Genomic DNA, 21933 nt, shown 5'->3' on the forward strand with positions numbered 1-21933 from the left:
CAAATTCTTCACAGGCCACCTGGAAGGAGAGCCCAGAGGCAAAGTTCAAGTTCCACCTCTCTCCCCCAGACCCGCAGATTTGCACTTAGCTTTATCTACCTCTGGAGGGCGACAATGGCTGCTTGTTCGTTTTCATTCTCTGCCTGGGTTATCCCAAGGAACTGCCATGCCTAATGAAACAAAACAAACAACCAAACAAACAAACAACCAATCAAACAGAAACTCAAATCAAACCATCAAGACAAACAAACAAACAAACACAAAACAGACTGTTAACATTGCAAAATGAAGGGGACCGCTTGTCATTTTAGTTAGCTTAGCTGTGATGACCCGTAGGGGGCAGGCTTAGTTACAGGGATCTGAACTGCCATTCCTTGCTTATTTACTCATCTCTGCAGATGCACCACAAAAGTGTCTTCTTAATTACCTGCTCATTTCCCCAACTCTTCAACATTTTATGCCAGGATGCTGCAGTTTTGAGGACACAGTATATGTTCTATAAATGTTGAGTGAGTAAATCAAGGGTAATATAGTGCGACTTGAGACCCAGACAAAGGCCATATTCCCCCCAGAAGCCATGGGCAAACCTCATGTTCCTCTTTTATTTTATTTATTTATTTTTTAATGGATGCATGGTCTCATTATGAAGCCCTGGCTGGCCTAGACCTCTCGATGTATGCCAGGCTGGCCTTGAACTCACAGAGCTCTGCTTGCCTCTGCTCCGCCCCACAGTGTTGAGATCAAAGGTGTGCACCACCATGCCTGGCTCAGGTGGGCTATTTTTGTTTGTGTTTCCTGTCCTCAGCTTTTATCTTTGGAGGCTCTGGATCTCAAAGATTAGAAACTCAGTTAGAAAGCAGGTAATGCATAGCTTTCTAACAAGATCAGCCTAAGCCAGGGGAACTTCTTTGTAAACCTTGGTAAAGATGAATCCTGCAGCATCCTGTCTCATTTTGACCCCTTAGCACACTTAGACACTTTTGCAGTCTGACAGAGGGAAGGGGAATCCCACCTCAGCATCTCCAGGGTCCTGGAGAATTGCTGCTTCCATGAACAGGATGGTGACAGGCAGATCCCCTTCCTTCAGCCTTTTTAAGCCTTCTTCAAATGCTCCAGGCCAGTCCTTGAAGGGATTTTCAGTGTGAAAGTAATATCCCTGTGACACGGAAGAGGTCACAACATAACATATTATTGTCTTCCTTCATTCTAACATCGGGTAAATCTCTGAACAACTTATTGCCTCATTGGGGGATACAGGTACCCCTATTGAAAATGCATCTTTTAAGAACATAAATATTTTTCACTTGCAAATGTTTAACACAAAACTAGATGAGTCTAGTATTTTCTATGAATATTCAACTTAGAGAGAAGGCTCACACACAGTTTTGAAACTTACACCCTACATAGTTTTGGATTGTGGCTATCCTATGTTACTAAAATGATTTATGTGGATATGCTAAATTTATTTACTCAGCCCGTATTGATGGCCATTTTGGTTATTTTAAAACAATTAGAGTGATATGATGGCTCATGCCTGGAATTCTGAACAACGGAGGTTGAGGCAGGAGGATCACCCTGAGTTTGAGGTTAGTCTGGGCTACAGCTACATAGTAATAAACAAAAAAAACCCCACTGTCTCAAACTTATTTATTTTTTTTAAATAAAACTATAGTGCAAACTTCATGCTTCAGGATTGTTTTGTACTTTTTTTTTTTTTTTTTTTTTTTAAATCTGATGCTGGAGTTCAAGAAGAGACACTTTAGACCAAGGCCATGGTCTGGTTTTTAGACAGTAGGTATGTAGTTGTTCTGCTCTGGGGTTAAACTGTTTCCCGTAATATTAGAGAATATTGTGTGTTGCTGCTTCACTGGAACATCCATCAGAAAATCCTTTGACTGATACAAGCACACCTGGAGATGATGTTACTACGGTCTAAAGACGGGTCAGTGGGGGCCTTCATTTTCCACAGGTGTCAACAGCCAGGGCATCTGCTGGGGCACAGGGTGATAGGCTCAGTGAGGCCTCAGGCATGTGGATTATAGCCTGGGGTCTGGGGACACTCAGTGTCTTCCTTTCCTAGGGTCTGGGGACCCACAGTGTCCTCCCTTCCTGGGGTGTGGGGACCCTCAGTATCCTCCCTTCCTGGGGAGTGGGGACTCACAGTGTCCTCCCTTCCTGGGGTCTGGGGACCCACAGTGTCCTCCCTTCCTGGGGTGTGGGGACCCATAATGTCCTCCCTTCCTTACCTAGACTGGATATTTACTTTGTGGGAAAGGTAGTTACTTTAAAAAATTTGTTTCGAGATTACCCGACCTTTTGAGGGATGGAACCACTGGGAAGAGAGACATTTGAGGGACAATGTAAATCCCCTGAAATCAGACCGGCCATCATATCCCCTCTACCCAGTGCACACAGTACGTGGGGCACAAGTATTTGCTGTATTGAGTAAAATGTTATGAACATTATCCAGGACTGAACTATTGAGACTTATTCCATACCTCATGGAATATTACCATGAGGTAAACTTTTATCGATAAACATGTGTGTATATGTACATGTGTCTGTATGTACACATGTGTGTTTGTGTGTTCATTTGTGTGTGTGTGTGTGTGATGTTTTTCTGTTTAAGAAACATCCATTTCTCTGTCTTTCAGGATACTTGTAGTAATTCTAGTGTCTTCTTCTCAATAAGTGTTTTTAAAGGTGGAGATCTCAAAGCAGCTGGGACTCAATGGGCAACCGACTAGTGGTTCACTGCACTTTCCTATTTCCCAGGGCTCTCAGCAATGGCGTATCATTGCATAACCTTTTGGGGTTGAACTGGTTGTGTGAAGAGCATTCTTTGCACTGACAGTCTTTGCTGATAGTGTGATAGCACCACGAGATGCAGCCTGAAGTGTCCGAATCACTTCCTGGCTTCTACATGACCAGGACAGGTGACTGGTGGTGAGGTATTGTGGGTTTTGGGGTTCTGAGTAGGCAACAAACTGTAGGAACAGTAATAAACACGGGCACTGCATTTCCAGGCCAGCTACCCTCACGCGCCAGAGTTACCTGTTTTTCATTGATTGCAGTTTCTTCTAGGTCAGACTGACATCAAGCTGCCTTTAATTCTTAGGTTGTTCACAAAGTACTTACTGACTGGTCCATAACGTGCAATCTGATAAGTGTGCAGACACTCACCAGCATGTGAGGGCAGACTGAGTTACCTTCTCACTGGCAGAGACCATGGTGACTTGGTTCTGGGCTTCTTGGTTCTCAGATATCCAGTTCCTCCGGGCCATTTCTTCCCATTCTGCCTGCATCTTGTCCCAGAACTCCGTATCTGACTAAGAGAAAGAAGAGAGATGGATTGAAAATCACACTGGTTTGTTCCTAGAGATACATTTGCCTCAGAGATCACATGGGGGGGGGAGGAGGAGGAAGAAGAGGAGGAGTATTTAGGTAGGTGACACCCAGCAGCAGGCGATCTTCTGCAGGGCACCCAGTTGTCAAAGAGAATCAGCCCTGACTTTTTTTTTTTTTGAAACATGTCTCATGTATTGGCCTCACATTTGCTATGTAATTGAGGATGACTTGGAAGTTTTGATCCTTCTCCCAACTCCCGAGTGCTGAGATCACTGGGTTTATGCAGTGCTGGGGATCAAACCCAGGGCTTTGTACATTCTAGACAAGCTCTCTAACAACTGAACCATATCCCCAGCCCCGGCTATGATTTTCTTGAGCAAAGAAATAACCACTAACGTAATTTATACCAGTGAATCAGCTAAACTTACACTACATACATACATACATACATACATACATACATACATACATACATACCTGAGCTTATGATGGAGTTATCAACAAATGAATTCACAGCAAGTTGAAGATACTATAAGCAGACATTATTGAAGATAACCTACTGAACAGTGTGCCTTAATGGCAGTCCACTGCAGAGTACTGGGTGTTAACTCTTGCGGTTGTGTGCTTGACTTGGGAGTGCTGCTCAGTGTGGTGAGGGAATCCTACTGCATACGGACAGTCCAGGTAAAGGCCCAAACTCAAAGTTCCAGTTCTACTGAGTGGATGCCACTTATCTACCACTGTGAAGTTACAATATATTAAATTGAGCTATTCTTAGTTGGGTACCTCTGCACTTCAAGACAGTTTTAAATGTGGTAGCATAATGCAGGAAAAGGAAATCCACAGATGACCGAACAAATACCAACTAGAGTAGCAGACATATTTTAAGAAGGGAGACCCAGACCTGAGCTGCTCCTAGAATATAAAGAATTGGAGCAGCACCCTTGGACTGGCTGGGCAGGGACTTGAGTGGTCCTGGGCACAAACAGGAGAATTGACTTCATCCTATGCTAAGTACCATGCCAGGAGGAAAGTGAGCCCGAGTTATTGTCCCAGTGAGGGAGCCACAGGATTTCAATCCTGCTTGGCTTCCAAGCCTAGAATCATCTGCTGTGTCAAGCTTTGCTTCCTTGTGCTAAAGCAGCAGGGGTGGGGGTGGAGGGTGGGGGTGGTCATGCTTGGCTATGCATCTTCGTCGTTTCTGGGGCAGGGTAACTGTATGTCAATATGTATTGTTTCCTTTTTAACTTTCCTATTCATGTCCTGTCAGGGAATCCTGGTCGTTTACCCTCTTACTTCATGAAAGGCAGTGTGAGCTCCTAAGGCAGAACTCTCTGCCAGAGCTGCCCCTGGCTGGCTTCAATGGTATTAAGCCTGAAGAGAGTACTTTAGGTGGCCAGAGCAAGGAGAAAGGAGTGAATCTCTCAAAGGACTTAAAAGCCATTTAAGCGAGGGTGGTACTTCTCAGGGGTAGAGAAAGATGGAGGGATTGTGGGTTTGGGCTTGTCAGATGCTGGGGTACACCTTCTGGCAATTTCCTGGCACACTGATTTCACCTCAGAATCATGAGTAAGGGAGGAGGGGTGCACTAGCTGGAACCCTGGTTTCCACTGGTAGGGAAATAAAGCTGAACTTCTGGGGATCACTTGGGGACCTGTGGCTGTCAGCTGTGGGAAGATCCTTGTCCCCGGCACTGGGTTAGCCATCCAGACTTCGTGTCCCAGCTATGTCACTTTCCAGGTGCTTGGGAATCATTTTTCTTTTTAGACAAGATGGAAGAGGCAGTTGGAGGTGTTCCCTGGGCCCCTCAGTCTGGAGTTGAGACTCAGGCTCTTCACCTGTACATCTCAAACAGCTCCAGAACCTTGAGTCTGGTAACCTGCTGAACACTGTCACCCTGGTTGAGGGTGACCTCCTTTTCACCCTGCTGGCCAGCCTGGACAGTACCAATTTGCCACAAGAACTCTTCCTCAAAGTTGCCTGAATGGACATCGCAGCCTTGTTGATTTTGGACCCAAACATTTAGAGAATAAGGTTCAGCAAATGTGATTATTTCAAGCTACTGAATAAGCAGGAGGTCTTCATGTCTTCTCCGTCAATTTGGGACATTCATTCCCACCACAGAAATGGGTTCTGCCTGGCGGAGGCCTTCCTTCACGGAAGCAGCAGCTGGGCTGACAGTATGTCTGAGATATTGGAAGCAGAGGGGATGACCATCAGGTATACAGGCTAAGGTGGGGGATGAAAAGAAAATTTTCTTTTTAATGTGTCTTCTAGTAGACACCCACAAGAATCTCAGACAGCAGCAGCCTTGGTAACATGAGGAAGCACATTAGCATGTCACCAAGGGACGGAGGGGCCAATGGAGTGGAAGGGCTCTGGCTTCGAACTTTGTATTTCCTGAATTTTCTGTGGTAAGTTTTGCGTTTATAACTATTCAGTACAGTAAAACAACAAACCCCCCAAATATATTGCTTTCTCTTCTTTTAAGTCCCTTTATGCCTTATTGCTATCAAATACTGAGAAGTCTGGAGAAAATATGAGAGGGATATTTTCTTGAACAGCTTTTTTTGTGTGTGTGTGTGTGGGGGGGGTTTCGAGACAGGGTTTATCTGCGTAGCTTTACGCCTTTTCCTGGAACTCACTCTGTAGCCCAGGCTGGCCTCAAACTCACAGAGATCCACCTGCCTCTGCCTCCTAAGTGCTGAGATTAAAGGTGTGCACCACCACCGCCCGGCTCTCGAACATCTTCTTAAGGATGCAGGTTTGATCAGCCTGCAGTGGAAAGGAAGGGCCCACCAAGGGAACTTGACGGTGTTTTGCCGGCTCCCATCCCCCACTCCAGCGTCTCAGAGACCAGTGTCTTCACATCCTGAGGAAGCCAGACACAACATCCCTCTGGAGAGTCCTTGGGATGGGAAGCATTGTATAATCTGAATGGAAGACAGAGCTTTCCTACTACGTATGCCTGGGTCACCTTTCCTGCATTCCACACCAGAGGAGTATGTGTGTTAATTCTACCTCCGTAGGAAAAGAACTTCAGGTGAGGTGGGGCTGCTGGGCTCCCATTTAATGAGATTCAGCAGGATTTACCATTTCCACTTAAACTAAGTCACAGCAGACTAATTAAGCTGCACAGCACAGTTTTCACTTAATTACAGAATACTTTTAGCGCCATCAATTTCCACTCAGTCTCAGAACCCAGACTTTACTGCAGCAGCTGCAATTAGTGCCAGCTCCCTACCCCATTTTTAATGAAGTTGAGAAAACCTCCAACATATTTGAATTGTAATCATTTTAGACATGACCAAGGGATTTTATTTACTGATGATTTCCTTAGCTGTTCTGGGGTTTTAGTAGACTATTTCTCAGAATTGGTGTGTAACACGTTAATCGCTTATACCAAGTAGTGGTTTGAAGGAGAATGGCTCCCATTGGCTCATATTAATGGTTCCCAGTTAGTGGAAGAATTAGGAGGTATGGTTTTGTTGGAGGAGATGTGTCACTGGGGGTGGGGTGGGCTTTGAGGTTTCAAAAAGCCCATCTCATTCCCAGTTAGCTCTCTATGCCTCATGTTTGTGGATCAAGATGTGAGCTCTCAGCTACTGCTCCAGCACCATGCCTGCCTGCCTGCTGCCATGCTCCCTGCCATGATGGTCATGAACTCTAACCCTCTGAAACTGTAAACTGCAAATAAACTCTTCTATAAGTTGTCTTGGTCACAGTGTCTTATCACAATAATTGAAAAGCTATTAAGACACACTAGAAGTGAATTATTGTTTGGAATTTGTTTCCATTTTAATGACAGCCTTCTAATGATACCAACAGAACACATTCAAAAGCTAACTTGGGATATGCATATATAGTAATTAGGAAAACAGCATTCCCATCACAGACCTGGGGTCAACTCCTTACTCCATGTGTGACTAACTGCAAAGTGCTTCAGCTCTCTGGATGTCATCTTCCTTACTCTCGAGATGAAGATATAAGAGAAATTTGGGTGAATTGTTCTGATTACTAAATGAGAATGATGTCAGTGAATGTTTGTGGCTGTCAACCACAAATGGGAAATCTACATCACAGACTTGCCCCCAAGGGCAAGGAGGAGGAGGAAAGATTTTAAGAGATGGAAGTTGGAGCAGACTGGAGTGAAACAATGTCTTCCGGACATGACAGGGCTGCTTCACTCATGAACTAACTCATAGCAACTGTGATTAGCTCACAAGATCAAGCCACTCAGCATTCCAGCATGACGGAGGCAGAGGCTCACCAGCCTCGCTCCTAACTGAGGACCGTTGATGGGGGTTCGAGAGTCATTATTCTTTAAGGGTGTGGCCCCTAGTAGACCATGCTCCGATGTATCAGTATATGAGCAGCATGAACTAGAACTAGTGGGCGGGGGAAAAAAAGAGTACACAAAGTTGGGAGGGGCTGATGGGCTACAGGGAGGAAGGGGAGGTGGATATGATCCAAGAACATTATATGCATACATGAAATTCTCAAAATAACCTAAATATTATATTAAAAAGTAAGTATTCTCATTGTATTTTTATATCATTGAGAAAAACAGAGTACAACAAATTTCTTTTTACAGCTTCAGAGTTCAAATATCTATGCTATACGTTGCTTGGTGTTTTAATTTCCTGTAAATGCCTGTTCCTCTTCTAGATACTTCTTTCCATTTAAATCTTTGTTTTCCACCTAATTATTCAAAAACTAAGAGCAAGGTTAAGAAAATTATGGCAGAATGGGCTGTTAAGTAGCAATTAAAACCATGTTTATGAACAGCATCATAAACACCGAATGTTGTTGTCTAACATTCCCAGGGCTGCGGGGTGCAGGCTGCGGGGTGCAGGATGCAGGGAAGACGCCTGCAGATCAGCATGTCAGCAGCAGTGGTTTCATGGGATGAGATCAGGAGGAATTTATCCCATAACCTTTGCTTGTAGTTTTCAGAATTTTCCATTTTTTTTAATTGCTAGTAAACCTTTTAATTTGGTGGTAATTTTTAAAGAAACCTTAATGTTTCAAGTCTGTTCCACAATAATGTCTTCTTCAATGACCTCGCAGTGTGTCAGTCTCCTCTCTTTATTTGATGTGGTATATGTGTGCAGGACTTGTGTATACATGTGTATACATGTGGCGGGCAGAGGCTGATTGATGTCCAATATCTGTCTCAATTGCTTTCACCCCTATTTTTTGGGATAGTTTTCCTTACTTGCTTACTAGGCTCGTTGGTCAGGGAGCCCCACGGATTCTCCTGCCCCTGCCTCCCCAGCACTGGGAATACAGGCATGTGCTGTGGCGTGCAGCTTTCCCATTGTTCTGGAGACCGGAACTCAGGGTCTCTTGCTTGCCTGGGAGGCATTTTACTGACTGAGCCATTTTCCTAGTCCCTGGAGCAGTTTCATGCCTCTGAATTCCTTCTTCAAAGACATCCTATGTTGATGGTTTGTAAGAAGACAGATGTGTGCTACGCATGTGTGTGCTCATGCTTACATCAATGTGTGCATATATGTGGCGTGTGTGTGTGTGTGTGTGTGTGTGTGTGTGTGTGTGTGTTCACAGTTTTTGGAACACCGCTTGGAAAATGCTTTAATTGGGACACATAATGTGGAGGTGGAAATGAAAATAAATCTTTGAACGTTTTTGAGAAGACAAATCATATGATAACACTTAGCTTTTCAATGGTAACTAGTTATTTAAAAATAGCCTTTATGAATACATATAATTATGTATGCAGAATGGACAAAGACCATAAAAAGTTACTGTCTAGTGTACTGGCATTTCTCAGCAGTTTCTGGCCTTTCTTCTCTCAGCATTTTTGATTTTCTTTATTGTTGTTTTTAATATAACATTTAAAATAACTCCAGCAGGAGAAGCACTCTGATAAAGGAACTATTCTGGTGACCAACAAATTGTAACTTCTGTGGTTGGCCAGGGCCTGCAAAGCTAATACACAGAGACATTGCTTTATTTCAGGAGTGGTGGCTGAGAGGAGCAGATCTGAAGTTAGAGCAGGTTAACTGTCTTAGGTGTGAAACTTTACAGTAAGTAGTGTAGCAGACCCTGAACAAGTAAATGACCCTCTGTGTCCTTAGTACCATCAAGTGGGAGGAACAGTCATCAATGGGGCATTTGTGAGCGCCAAGCGAAATGATGGACTTGGACCGGAGTGTGAAGCTGTGCTCAGAGGAGGCATTAGAACTCTGAGTACAGCTACCTTCCAGCATCCAGGGAGAAGCCAGCCTCCCTCACTCCTCTTCTTTTCATGAGGGATTGGCCACTAGAGGGACCACTTGTTTAGAAGGATTACAAGGAATGCAGGCTTTCTATATTCAACACTATCTTAGGCGCCACCTTTCGTAGGATATTTTTGCCTATCCTTTTTGGATTTTTAAGAACTAACCAAGTCATAGTACTAAAAACTGCAGGACACTGGCGTAAAAGTAACTCATAGGTCAGTGGAATAGAATAGAAGGTTCAGATGTAAGTCTAAGCAACTATAGCTACATGAGTTTTGACAAAAATATCACATATTGGAGAAAAGACAATATATTTAACAAATGGTGTCGAGAGACCTAGATTTTTACTTGCAGGAAAATGAAGCTGGATTTACACCTCACCCTGAACAAAATCAACTCGAACGCATCAACAACTCACATAAGACTTGATGCTCTGGAACTGCCAGAGCATAGAGCAGAGAATGTGTTTCAATGTGTAAGCACAGAACATACTTTCTTTTCTAAGACTTTTTTAAATGTGCATGGGTGTTTTGTCTGCATGTATATCTGTGCACCGTGTGTGCAGTGCCCACAGAAGCCAGAACAGGGAGCTGGATCCCTGGAACTGCAATTAGGGATGGTTATGAGTCATCATGTGGGTGAACAGAGCTTGGGTCCTCTGCAAGAGCAACAAGAGTTCTTAACTGCTGAGCCATCTCTCCAGCTCCCAGGCACCCACTTTCTAAACAGGATTCCCATGGTGCAAGAAGTCAGACCAACAACTGAAAACGTGGGATCTCATAAAGTTAAAACCTTTTGTCCAGCAAAGAAAGCTGTCAGCTGGGTGAAGAGGCAATCCTCAGCAGGAGATAGAAAGCACACTATGTATCTATCAGACAGGGATTTGTGTCTAGCATAAGCAAAAGACTTTGAAAAATAAACATAAAGAAGACAAACAACCCAATTAAAATGAAGTATGGGACTGAGCAAGAGGTTCCCAAAAGAAGAAAAAGGTAAATGGCCTGGAAACAGTTTAAAAACTGATCAACATCCTTAGCTGTCAGAGAAATTCAGATTAAAATCACTTTAACATTCCATCGCCCTCCAGTCAGAATGGCTGTCAGCAAGAAATCTGACAGCAAATGTTAGAGAGCATATGGGGGAAAGGTTAAGTCCTTACTCACTGTTGGTGGGGTGCAAATTAATACATCTATAAAGAAAATCAGTAGGGGGTGGTCTTCAAAAACTTGAGAACACAACTACCATATGACCCAGCTACATCCATCCTGGGCATCGGAGGACTTCATACACTACCATAGAGATCCTTGCATGTCTATGTCACTGCAGCCCAAGTCACAAAGCTAGGAGATGGAATCAACCAACGTATGGGTGGATAGGGAAAATGTGGTACACATACACAATGGAATATCACTCAGCTGTAAAGAAAAATGAAATAGTTAAATTTGCAGGCAAATGGATGGAACTGGAAAAAAATCATATTGACTGAGGCCACATAGGTTCAGAAAGAAAAGTATGCAATGCTCTTTCTTTCTCATAAATGGATTCTAGTTTTAACTCCTTTGCTTTGCAGATTTAAACTAGAGTACATGTGGAAGCCAGGAACAGGCCACCGAAGGAGGGGAGAGCAAAATGGAGGTAAAATGAGAGTAGAGAGGGAGAATACTGGAGGTGGGAAGCCAGAGGAGGTGGGGAATAGGAAACGAGGTGTTGCAGAAGGGTGCACAGAAAGGCTATGCGAAAACCTATGGTCCTCCAACCCAAGGGACACTTTCAATTAGAGGGGACAGTAGAGCCCAGGGGACATGAAAGGAGATGGGATACACTTGAGTTAAAGGTTTAAGTGGAAATGGGGGGTTGGGGAGAGGGAAAGGCAGGGAGTAAGTTAGCCCAAGCTAAGGATATATGAAGGGTATGGAAATCCACTAGTTCACGAATACACACACACACACACACACACACACACACACACACACACACACACACATCCACCCTGTGTAGGTAGACAATGATATTCCCAGAAGACATGAAAATCTCAGTGTTAGGCATAGGATACTTTCCTATGAGTTATTGGTCAAGGAGGCCCCAGAAGCATCCCCCAAAAGCATAGACTATTGCTGTTGCTCTTCGCTGCTGACCATAACAAGATGGTAGGACTCTATTGCTGAAGACATCACTTGGAGGCAGGAAAGATATAAATCAATCTTGAACTGACCAGGAAATTCTCTCGCTGCTGGCTAGCTGACACAATGCCAGGAGGTGCTATTCACACTGATGGAGGAGAAAAGACATCCGTGGTCTTACCCAGTGCTGGACCATGCATGCTACAATACTAACCCACTGGCAAGATGTGTCCATTGGTGCAACAGTGGCATGTTGGCTATGGGAATCACCACTTGCTTCTGATTGGACATGAAGCCTGCTCCATGGGAGGGATTTCATTCCTGGTATTGCACACCTGGTCAAAAGCCCATGACTGGGAAACTTGCTATTTGATTATACTGTCAAATTATCCTCTAAATACTCACGTTTATAAATATTCAAACCTGTACACTTGTGCTACTCTTAACTTTGGTTGGAGAAACCTCTTTTTTTTTTTTTTTTTTTGTAGTAGGAGGCAGCTAATGCAGAGATTCATAACTCATCACAGTGTGAGTGCTTAGCTGGGGTTGGGTCATCTGTACCAACCTCTGCCACCCAAGTCCACCTCTGGGAACTCTGGAGAAGAATTATTTAAGAGCCACTGGACAGGGAGGAGACCATGAAGTGACATCTTGTAGATATGGTAGAGATGTTGCAGGCAGCAACTGGCAGAGGGTGTGGTTACCTGCACAAGAACTTCATAAGACTGAGACAGTCAAAATTACAGCCTGGAGTGGGTAAGGGTCCCGAAGGCCCCGCCCCTAAAGGAGGAGCTACTTGCAGTTGATGGCTGCTGAAGGACAGAGCGGTTCTCTGACTATGTGGCTGCAGGTAGATTGCTCATGCTGCAGTGGATGACTATATACCACGTACACATGGGCAGCACCAGTTGGACTTGGGTTATTAATAAAAAAAACACATGAAATTAGGATAGAAATGGGGTGGGCCACCAGGGGGAGATGGAGGGAACCATTAGTGGTGGATGTAGATGACCAGTATACACTGAATAATGAAACTTTCAAAGAGAAAAAAGAAAAGAATAAAAATAAACCAAAACTCAAATAGAATAATCCCCAAATGGAAAAATATGGCTCAGGAAATTTTGTCAGGAAAGGTCCACAAACAAACAAACAAACAAACAAACAAACTATACCGGCTGTGTGGTTGGATGCACTGTTATCCTGAGCCTTCCTTTGTATCCTTTTTCTGTGTGCGCTCATGTGTGCATGTACACATGCAGACAAGAGGGCAGCCTTGGAATTGTCTTGTTTTGTGGGACAGGGTCTCTCACTGGATGTGGGGCTCACCTATTAGGCTAGATCGTCTGGCCAGTGAACCTCAGAAATCTGTCTGTCTCCACCTCTACTGCACTGGGATTGCAAACACGTATCAGTGTGCCCAGCGTCCTGTGGTCTTCTTGCTGTGTGGCTTTTTTCCTACAGGTGTACTAACTGAGCTGTCTCCCAGTCCTTTTTTTTTCTTTTTTCTTTTCCCCTTCAACTATTTGGTAGCCCAGAGGTGAACACCGAGCCTGGATTCAGTCTGTGATTTCTGAAGCCTGGGGAGGAAGATAACTCAAGCTGGTTTCCTGAAAACCAGGGTCGTGCAGAGCTGTGCAGAGCACTCAGCCCCAGGTTTGGTAGTGGTATTATGGACATGCCCATGTAACCTTGAGCTGGCATCTGGCTGTGCCTGGAGAATATGGAGCCAGGTGTCTTAGCTCCCCCTTTATGGCCACAGAGGCTTCAGAGATTTTTCCAGATGGCCCAAATCATCACACATTCTCCCAGTGTATTGATTTATTGGTCTGTGAGGATTAATTTGGACAGAATTAGAGAAACATTTTCTCTGCCAAGGATACTAGACATTGAATCTAGCTTCTTGGCTGTTTCATTCCCAGTCACACAGCAGACGACTGGACCAATAAAATGCCAGGTGGAAGGCTCCATTGGCCTGGAAGGAATTTATCCTGTAAGCATCTATTCTACAGAACCTGTCAGACATGGGTGCACAGGTGGACCCACATCACCCCATTTCAGCTGCAAAGCTGTAGGCAGGGGCAGGATCAGCTGAAGCAGGAGCCATTATATAATTAGGGACACAGTTTGAAAGACCAGGCGCACATGTTCAAAAAGAGATACAAGACTGTAATCTAATACCTTCCTAATGTCTTAGTAAATTGATTTTTTGGGTGCAGATTTTCTTTGACTGAGGCACTTTTAAAAATGTGACAGGCAGCATTTCTTCCAAGTAATTTATTATGTATCTGTTCACATTTAATTTGCATATTCAGCAAACTTTACTGGCAGTCTTTCCCGGTGGCAGACAGTGTTCTTCATCACAGGTGCTGGGGAAGAAGGGGGGTGCTGAGCCTGTCTTGAGAGGGTGGGGTTTGGGGACAGACAAGGGTATAGGAAGGGTGCAGTTTGGGGACACAGAGGAAGAAAATATAGAGAAGGTGCTGTCTGGAAGCAGAGGAGGAGCCAATGCAGGGAAGGTGCAGAGAAGCAGGAAATATGGTGCTGTGAGGGCAGCACGAAGAGAAGAGAGCAGAGGATCTGAGCTGGACCTGGGGGTTCAGTAGTCACTCTGGAAGCAGTGAAGTCAGCTGGGACTCCAGGGCTGGGCAGAGGTTAGATGGGTCTCGTGGTGAGGTGAACATTTCTAGAAGAAGGCACATTGTGTATGAAAGCTGGGAAGGCAACCATGGCAGTTTATTATGGTGCCAGTATAGACATCACCCTGGGAGAGTCAGGGATGAGGATGAAGAGGTAAGAAAGGTGAAGATTACAAAGGACTTTTTAAAGTTAGGTGAGTGAGTCTGGACTGTTCTAAGGAAAAAAATTGTTATTTAGATCTGTGTTTTAGGAAGATTGCTACAAATGGAGTTAAAAGAGTGGAATAAATCAGAACCTGCATTCCCTTCCCTGGAGCGAGACTGTCTGAACTGTTCTGTTGTCTAACATAAGCGACAGTGGAAACCAGAGTAGGGTGTAAATGATGGAGATGGAGAGAAAAGGTGGGTCTGAGAGACACCTCACAGGATCAACAGGACTCAATGTTTGACTAGATGTTAGTGTGGGAAGGAGGAGGAGAGGGCCAACAGAAAGAAGGGAGAGAACAGAAAGGTTGAGGAAGAGAGAATAAGAGAGTGGGGCAGGAAGAAGGGACCAGAGTGATAGGAGGAGAAGAAAGAGGCTCCTTGTACAGTCTTAGTCCTGGCACAGAGAACAGGAAAGACCAACAGAGCTGCGATGTGGAGTTTGAGTCTGGATGTACATGGCCGGAGCTGCTTTGGTATGCTTAGGTGTGGTGCTGAATGCACAGTGGACTCTGGGGGGTTTTATTTTTTTGTTTTTTGTTTGTTTCGAGGGTAAACATGGCTATTGGATTCATGAACTCACACCATCTGCGGTTACCTGCACAAGGACTAAGCAAGAGCAACTAGTCAAAACTCTAGCATAGATGGGAGCGATATCTACAGGTCCCACCCCTTACTGACGAGCTACTGGCAGTGTTGACAACACTCTTCTTTGAGGGGGTCCCTGCTGATTGTTTCCCATGTTCTCGTGGATAACCCCACACCCATGTGCACATGGCAGCACTGACTGGGCTTCTCAGTTTACATATGATTAAAAAAAGAGGAAGACATGCTGTGGGATGTTCTGTATGTCACATGTGTTGCTGATTAATCAATAAAACACTGATTGGCCGTTGGCTAGGCAGGAAGTATAGGCGGGCAAGGAGGAGAATAAAGCTGGGAAGTGGAAGGCTGAGTCAGAGAGACACTGCCAGCCGCCACCATGACAAGCTGCATGTGAAGATCCTGGTAAGCCACGAGCCATGTGGCAAGGGATAGATTTATGGAAAGGAATTAATTTAAACTGTAAGAACAGTTAGCAAGAAGCCTGCCACGGCCATACAGTTTGTAACCAATATAAGTCTCTGTGTTTACTTGGTTGGGTCTGAGGCTGTGGGACTGGCAGGTGAGAGAGATTTGTCCTGACTGTGGGCTGGGCAGGAAAACTCAAGCAACAAAGACAGAGTTAGAAGTCAGCTATGGGGGAGGGGGAAGTAGGGGTGTATATGGTCATATTTCATTGTATGGGTGTATGAAATCTCCAAAGAATAAAACCACTTCTAATAAAGAGTTCTGAGTTTATTTTTTTTTAAAGAATATAATCAGAGTTGGTGATATGGGCTTCGCAGACTGTTGACTGGAATTATTAGAGAGGATATGTTGAGCCTATGAGAATGGGTCAGGAGCAAAGGGTGTGTTTCCCAGATTGAACTCCCAGTAACATCAGCAACAGGAGATGGGCAGGGTGAGGAGAACTCTCTAGAGAAAGGTGAAGATGAAGAGACTCATAAAGTGATGGAAGGGTTTTACCAGTGTGTAATGATGTGGACAGGCACTGTGTTAATAACAGAGACAAAACCATCTCATTCAGCTCCATGTATATAGAATAGGTTGCAAACCAGACTGCCTTGGACTGCAGGAAAATAAACCTGTATACCAATAATTATCAGAGAAGATGAAGTTTCAGTCTGAAGAGGGGGGACATGGAAGGAGCTGGAGGGAGGGGACCTGTGAGGGACTTGAGGGGAGAAAGAGAAGGGGGAAGAGTAATTAAAAATAAGTCTATACTGTAACAGTAAATACGACATCTGTGGGGCTCTCTGGAGTTACTAGAGTGATGAGGTAGCTAAAAAAAATCTCATCTTCACTTAATAGCTAAATTTTCATATTTAATTTTATATATTTACACACCTCTCTGCCAACTTTTTTTTAATCTAATCTAATATCTAATGCCCCAACTAGATATCTTCTGTTACCAAGAAAAACCTCTAGTGCTAAGAAGGGACTGCATCTGTTGAGTCATTGGCTAACAGGAATCCCCCAAACATCACAGACTACTGCCAAGGCAATTGGTCGCTCGCTGGAACCTGATGGTAAAGCCCTATAGCTGAAGACAATACTTCCTTATATCATTGACCATGGAGAAGTAGAGCTGGTACCTAACCAGAAGCTCTTTCCTACTGACCAGTATTCATGATGCTGGAAGATACTCTGCATGCTACCAGAAGAGAAAGGTAATCATCAACACCACCCAGCTACAAACTCTGGGACCGATAATAGCAACCTGTCTGCAAGATATACTGGTTCAATGGTGCCACGAATGTTATGGGACCAATGTGGTGGTTTGAATGAGAATGTCCCCCATAGGCTCATATATTTGAGTGTGTGGTTCCCACTGGTGGAACTGTTTGGGAAGGATTAGTAGCCTGTGATGTTTGGGGGATTCCATGGAACCCCTTTAGCTAAGGACTCAACAAGATGCAGTCCATTCTTGGCACTAGAGGTTTTGCCTGGTGGCAAAAAATATTGGAGGTGTGCCATTGGGGATGGCCTCTGAGCTTTCAAATAGCCCATGCCATTCCCAGTTATAGCTCTTTAGGCCGTGCTTGTGGATTAAGATGTAAGTACTCAGCTACTGCTCCAGCACGATGTCTGCTGGCTGCCTTGCTCCCTGCAGTGATGCTCACGGAGTCTAATCCTCTGGAACCACGAGCCTCCAAATTAAACACATTTTAAAATCAGTTGCCTTAGTCATAGTGTCTTACCACAGCATGAGAAAGTAACTAAGACAAGTAACTAATCACTTTTTGATTGGATTTAAGGCCCCTTCCATAAGATTGAGCCCCTCCCTGATACCAATAAAGTGGCCAAGAACCTGAGACTAGATAGGTCATGGGCCTAGGAGAAAACCCCCGGATAGTATTATTCTTCAAAAGGAAAATAGCAATGTCTAATCTTTAACTGCTTTATTTGAGTTGCAGATGAGGCTAAGGGCAGGAGTGGGAGGCATAATAACCAGCATGTCTGCATTTTCTGCTTATTATCTACCACATCTGTCTATGGAGACATGAAGGGGAAGACCCTGGGAGATTCTAGTCCCATCCACTTCTTAGGGACATGAATTGTGGGAAGCGGCAGGAGGGATGTTAGGAGGTTCTTGCGTTAAACAGGTTCATACCTGAAGTGTAATGGGAACAGAGGAGAGGGTGAATCTGGGATTTATTTTTTTAGGTGAGAAAAATCAATTGGCAACAAACTGCTTTTCCTGTTACAAAGCAGCAACACTGTCAATCCTGAGCGTGCATATTTTTAAAGGCCTTTTATGTACATTGACTTATCTGACCTTTATAAGTGACTTATCGAGGTCACCAGGAGCTAACCCGGGACAGGGCTAGGACCCACATCAAACACCCATAGTTGAAGCTTCCCTCCGGTGCAGCTTTCTTTCACTTTACCCGGCCCCGCCTCACCGGATTGTCCTTGGCTGGAAGATCAATCAAGGCCATTGCTTGGCAAACATCTTGGTTGGAGGAAAAGCAGGACACAGCCCTTCAGTTGGTCTCTTGTCAATTAATTTGCTGAGACAAACCAAGTTCATTCTATTTAGAAATACAAGGCTACCCATCTTGCATCTTGCTCTCAATCTTTTTTCTATCAAGAAGGAAACCACGACAGAATACTAAAAAGGAACTTTCAGTTTTGACTGAAGTTCTAAAGGAATGGGAGGAAAAACAATGGAACAAGAGATGTCTGACTGTATGCCAGATACATAAAAGAAGTACTTAGAATCTCTGTCTACCTACCTAGTCATATACACATACATCCACACATTAGTATATAGCTTTCCAGTATTCTACTTAGAATTCTTATGAAAAGGCTGAAGTCAAAGAGGCCACTGGGTACATTCCTGTGAAGAGAATGGTTGAGAATATGCTTCCCATAGACCAGATTTGGGTCACACAAAGCAGGGTGACCTGTAACTATCTTCAGTTACACCTAAATCTTCCTGAAAGGGCCAGCATTGGTGGCTTCCTCACTGTAACTGCCCCTGGACATTCCTATAAGAATTTATGAGAACCCCATGAAAGCAGAACATGAAAGCATGTGATTATACTAAACATTTAAGAAGCCCAGTTAGTGATGGGAGGCTGAGGTCCTTGTCCTCCCCTCACTGTGGCTCTGCTCTGCAGGGCTCAGAGCCATGGGAGGAAGGCTCTGAAAAAAAGCTGCTCCTAGCCTGAGAACTGCAGATGTGGAGAAGATCCTGCTACAGAGAACTGGCTATCTTGGCCAATGACACAATACTCTCAAAACCAAAACCATCTAGGAGAAGGCTGTACTTGCAAGGGTATCTCTAGAAAGGTTCTCCTTTGCATTGAGACTCACCCTGAATGCAACTGGTTCCATTCTGTGGGCTAGAATCCTTGACTGAATGAAAAGGAGAAAGCAGCTGAGCATCCACGTTCACCTCCCTGCTTCTTCACGGTGAATGCAGTGGGAGCATCTGCCTCAGCTGTGACTTTCCCACCGTGATGGACTGTACTTTTAAACTGTGAGCCAAAAGGAACCTTCCCACCCTCAGGTTGCTTTTGTCAGATATTTTTGCACAGCAAGGAAAAAAGTAACTAATGCAATGGTCTTCCTGGGTAGAAAGGCTTGGGAGGTATAACCAAGTACAGATGAGTCTCTTTGGGTCCAATCTAGTTGGTGTCTTTACAGGTCAAAGGAATTAGACACAGAGAGGAGAGGCTCCATGAGGACAGGTAGAGATTACAGCAGGAAGAGGGCTTTGTGGGAAGGGGTGCAGAAACAAGTGATGCGGCCACAAATTAAGGAATGCCTCAGGCTACAGAGCAGTAAGAGGGCAAGAAAGATCTAGACGCTCTGGAGGCCATAGACACAGTGATTTCTGACTGTGAGATGACACATTCCTGCTGTTTTCTTCCCCGAGCTGGTTCTGTCGAGCCAGCAGCTGCACACAGGACTAAGCTGTGATTTCAGTGAGAGTGAGTATAAAACTGGAGTCATGGTGGTGTCCAATGGATGGTAGACAAACTGCAGCTTGCTTTTGCTCTCACCAGATCACCCTCTGCAGGAGATGCAGGCCTGCGAGGTGCTCATAAGCCCTCGTGGAGAAATGGCCTCCTGAACTGACAGAGATATACCATTTGTTAAAGTCTTCTCATTTAATTCTTCAAATGGACTCAGAAACATGGCCTCCATTTCTACAGATCAGGGATCACAGAGATGAGATACCTTACCTACAGACAGCAGCTTGTCAGTACAGAGCTGAGACATGTGCACGAGTCTGCTTGACTCCCAAGTTTCCTCTACATCATCCTCAGACTAATCCAGAAAAGCAAGGTGGGCAGACATCTAGGGTCTGGGACCTCACTTCCTGTTCTTACTGGGGAATCTGCCTCACTTTAATTCCTTCTAAAAATCTGGATGCAAGAATGACTTTACAACAGGTGGGGATAAGGCTCAGCTATACAGTGCTTGGCTGACATGCACCAAATCCTGAATTTGATCACTAGTACACCACACACACACACACACACACACACACACACACACACACACACACCAAAAGAAAAAAAAGTATATTTTATTGGCAATTTGGGTTCTTAAAAATACAACTTCAAATCTATAGACATCAAGCAGAGAATAGATTATATATCTCAAATTCAATATGCATTAGACCCTAGACTTTAGGTATATGTTGTGTTTTTGAAGTATTAAGCTGAAAAAGACAGTTTTTGACCTGAAGGGTCTCTGTCACTTGGGGGACTTGCAGGAGGATCTGCCGGGGGAACTGGAAAGCATTCTGGGATAGAGGTCAGAAGATCTGGTTGTCTGAAATCTCTTAGGGGGAGATCTCAGCTAAATCAGGTAAGATTTTTCCTTTTTCCAATGTCTGTTCTTTTCCACCTTTGGAATCTGTAAAGAATTAGACCAGAGGAGTTGGGTGCTGTTGTTAATGTTTTAGAACGAGCTGTCCTTCCATGCTTTGAATATCTACAGGGACACGCAACCAGCGGTAACTCGAGCAGTTGCTCCTAACTGACACATACAAAGCAGTCCTGCTTAAGTGCTGTGGGGCAAATGGCTTTAGCTCTTTTCTTTTCTCTCTTGGAGACAGAGCTTGTGATTTGTTTTTTAGGACGCTTAGAGGCTGAAGAACATTGCTGACTCAAGAGAAATGTAAAGGTCAATTGTATCCATGCTGGGCTGCTGTGACATCTGAATAATTAAAAGGCTGTTTGTAGAGATAATTGTAGCTCCACATTTTAACTAAGTGAAAATAAACTATAAACATTCCCATACAGGGAATTTCCCAGAATCTATGAACTCTCCAGATATTAGGGGGATTAAAGCAGACTTAAATGAAGGATTACCTAAATCTTCAAAAAGAGATGCGAGCGAGGGGTGCGTGTTTCAGATGTTAGCCAGAAGCTTCTCCTTAGGAACTGGTAAAGACGGTGGTCAGGACGAGATAATCACTCTCCAGTCATGTCTATCTGGGGTTCATGTCTACTTGGGGTTCATGTCTATTTGGGGTTCATGTCTATTTGGAATAGACATGAGGGAAAGAGAGGACAGATTAGGAAATTTCACAAAAGGAGCCACTGCAATGCTAAAACACACAGAGACAGAAGGGAAATGCTGTGGAAAGAGGAAGCCATTTTTACTGTGGCTCCCTGGGAGGGGCAAGGAGGGGCATCGGAAGCAAGGCAGCATGACTCATGGAGAGACCCCAACTCAATGGCTGAATTCAAAGATACTGAAATGGGTAAAATGCCACACTAAGATTTCAAATGTAAGAGTGATCAGAGGCATCAAGACAGATCTGGAGAAGGAAGCCAGCAGACTTCAGACAAAAAAGAAACCCAATATTAATGTTACAAATGAATAATTCCAAGAATCAATTTAAAAATAGAGTGGAAAGTACCACTACGACTACACCTTCCAGGAACCTGGAATGTAATCAAGAGACCAAATAAAAGATCCTGGGGGTAGAAGAAGGAGCTGGCACAAAAGATAAAGGCAGAGAGAATTCATTCAACAACGTCATAGCAGGAAGTTAATTCCAAATCTAGAGAAAGACACCTAAATACTAGAGGCATTTAGAACCCCAAATAGACATGACTGGAGAAGGAGCTCTCATGACACATTACAGTCAAAACACCAGAAATACAGAGCAAAGGCATGATATGAAAACCTGTGAGGGAAAGTGCCAACTCACCTATAAGTAGAAAACACATCACAATACCATCTGATCTCTTACCAACAAGTCTAAAAGTCTAGAAAGCCTGGATTGATATATTCTGAGCTGTGAAA

The 21933-nt window shown here is 44.2% G+C and overlaps 1 protein-coding gene across 3 annotated transcripts in view; it reads right to left on the bottom strand.

Annotated features, from left to right (window-relative positions):
* Pex5l (peroxisomal biogenesis factor 5 like) overlaps positions 1-21933 on the bottom strand; it is a 74563-nt gene that overhangs the window by 11886 nt on the left and 40744 nt on the right. For all 3 annotated transcript variants that reach the window (XR_009379786.1, XM_059265345.1, XM_059265343.1), the window contains exons 7-9: positions 3210-3329; positions 1013-1156; positions 100-170 (exon numbers count right to left, since the gene is read on the bottom strand). Coding sequence is in view for 2 of the 3 variants with exons in the window: in XM_059265345.1 (XP_059121328.1) it covers positions 100-170; positions 1013-1156; positions 3210-3329 (335 nt within the window). In the remaining variant the exon portion in view is untranslated. The remainder of the gene's footprint in view (positions 1-99; positions 171-1012; positions 1157-3209; positions 3330-21933) is intronic.

Source organism: Peromyscus eremicus, chromosome 6 (assembly GCF_949786415.1).
Source record: "Peromyscus eremicus chromosome 6, PerEre_H2_v1, whole genome shotgun sequence".
NCBI lineage: Eukaryota > Metazoa > Chordata > Mammalia > Rodentia > Cricetidae > Peromyscus > Peromyscus eremicus.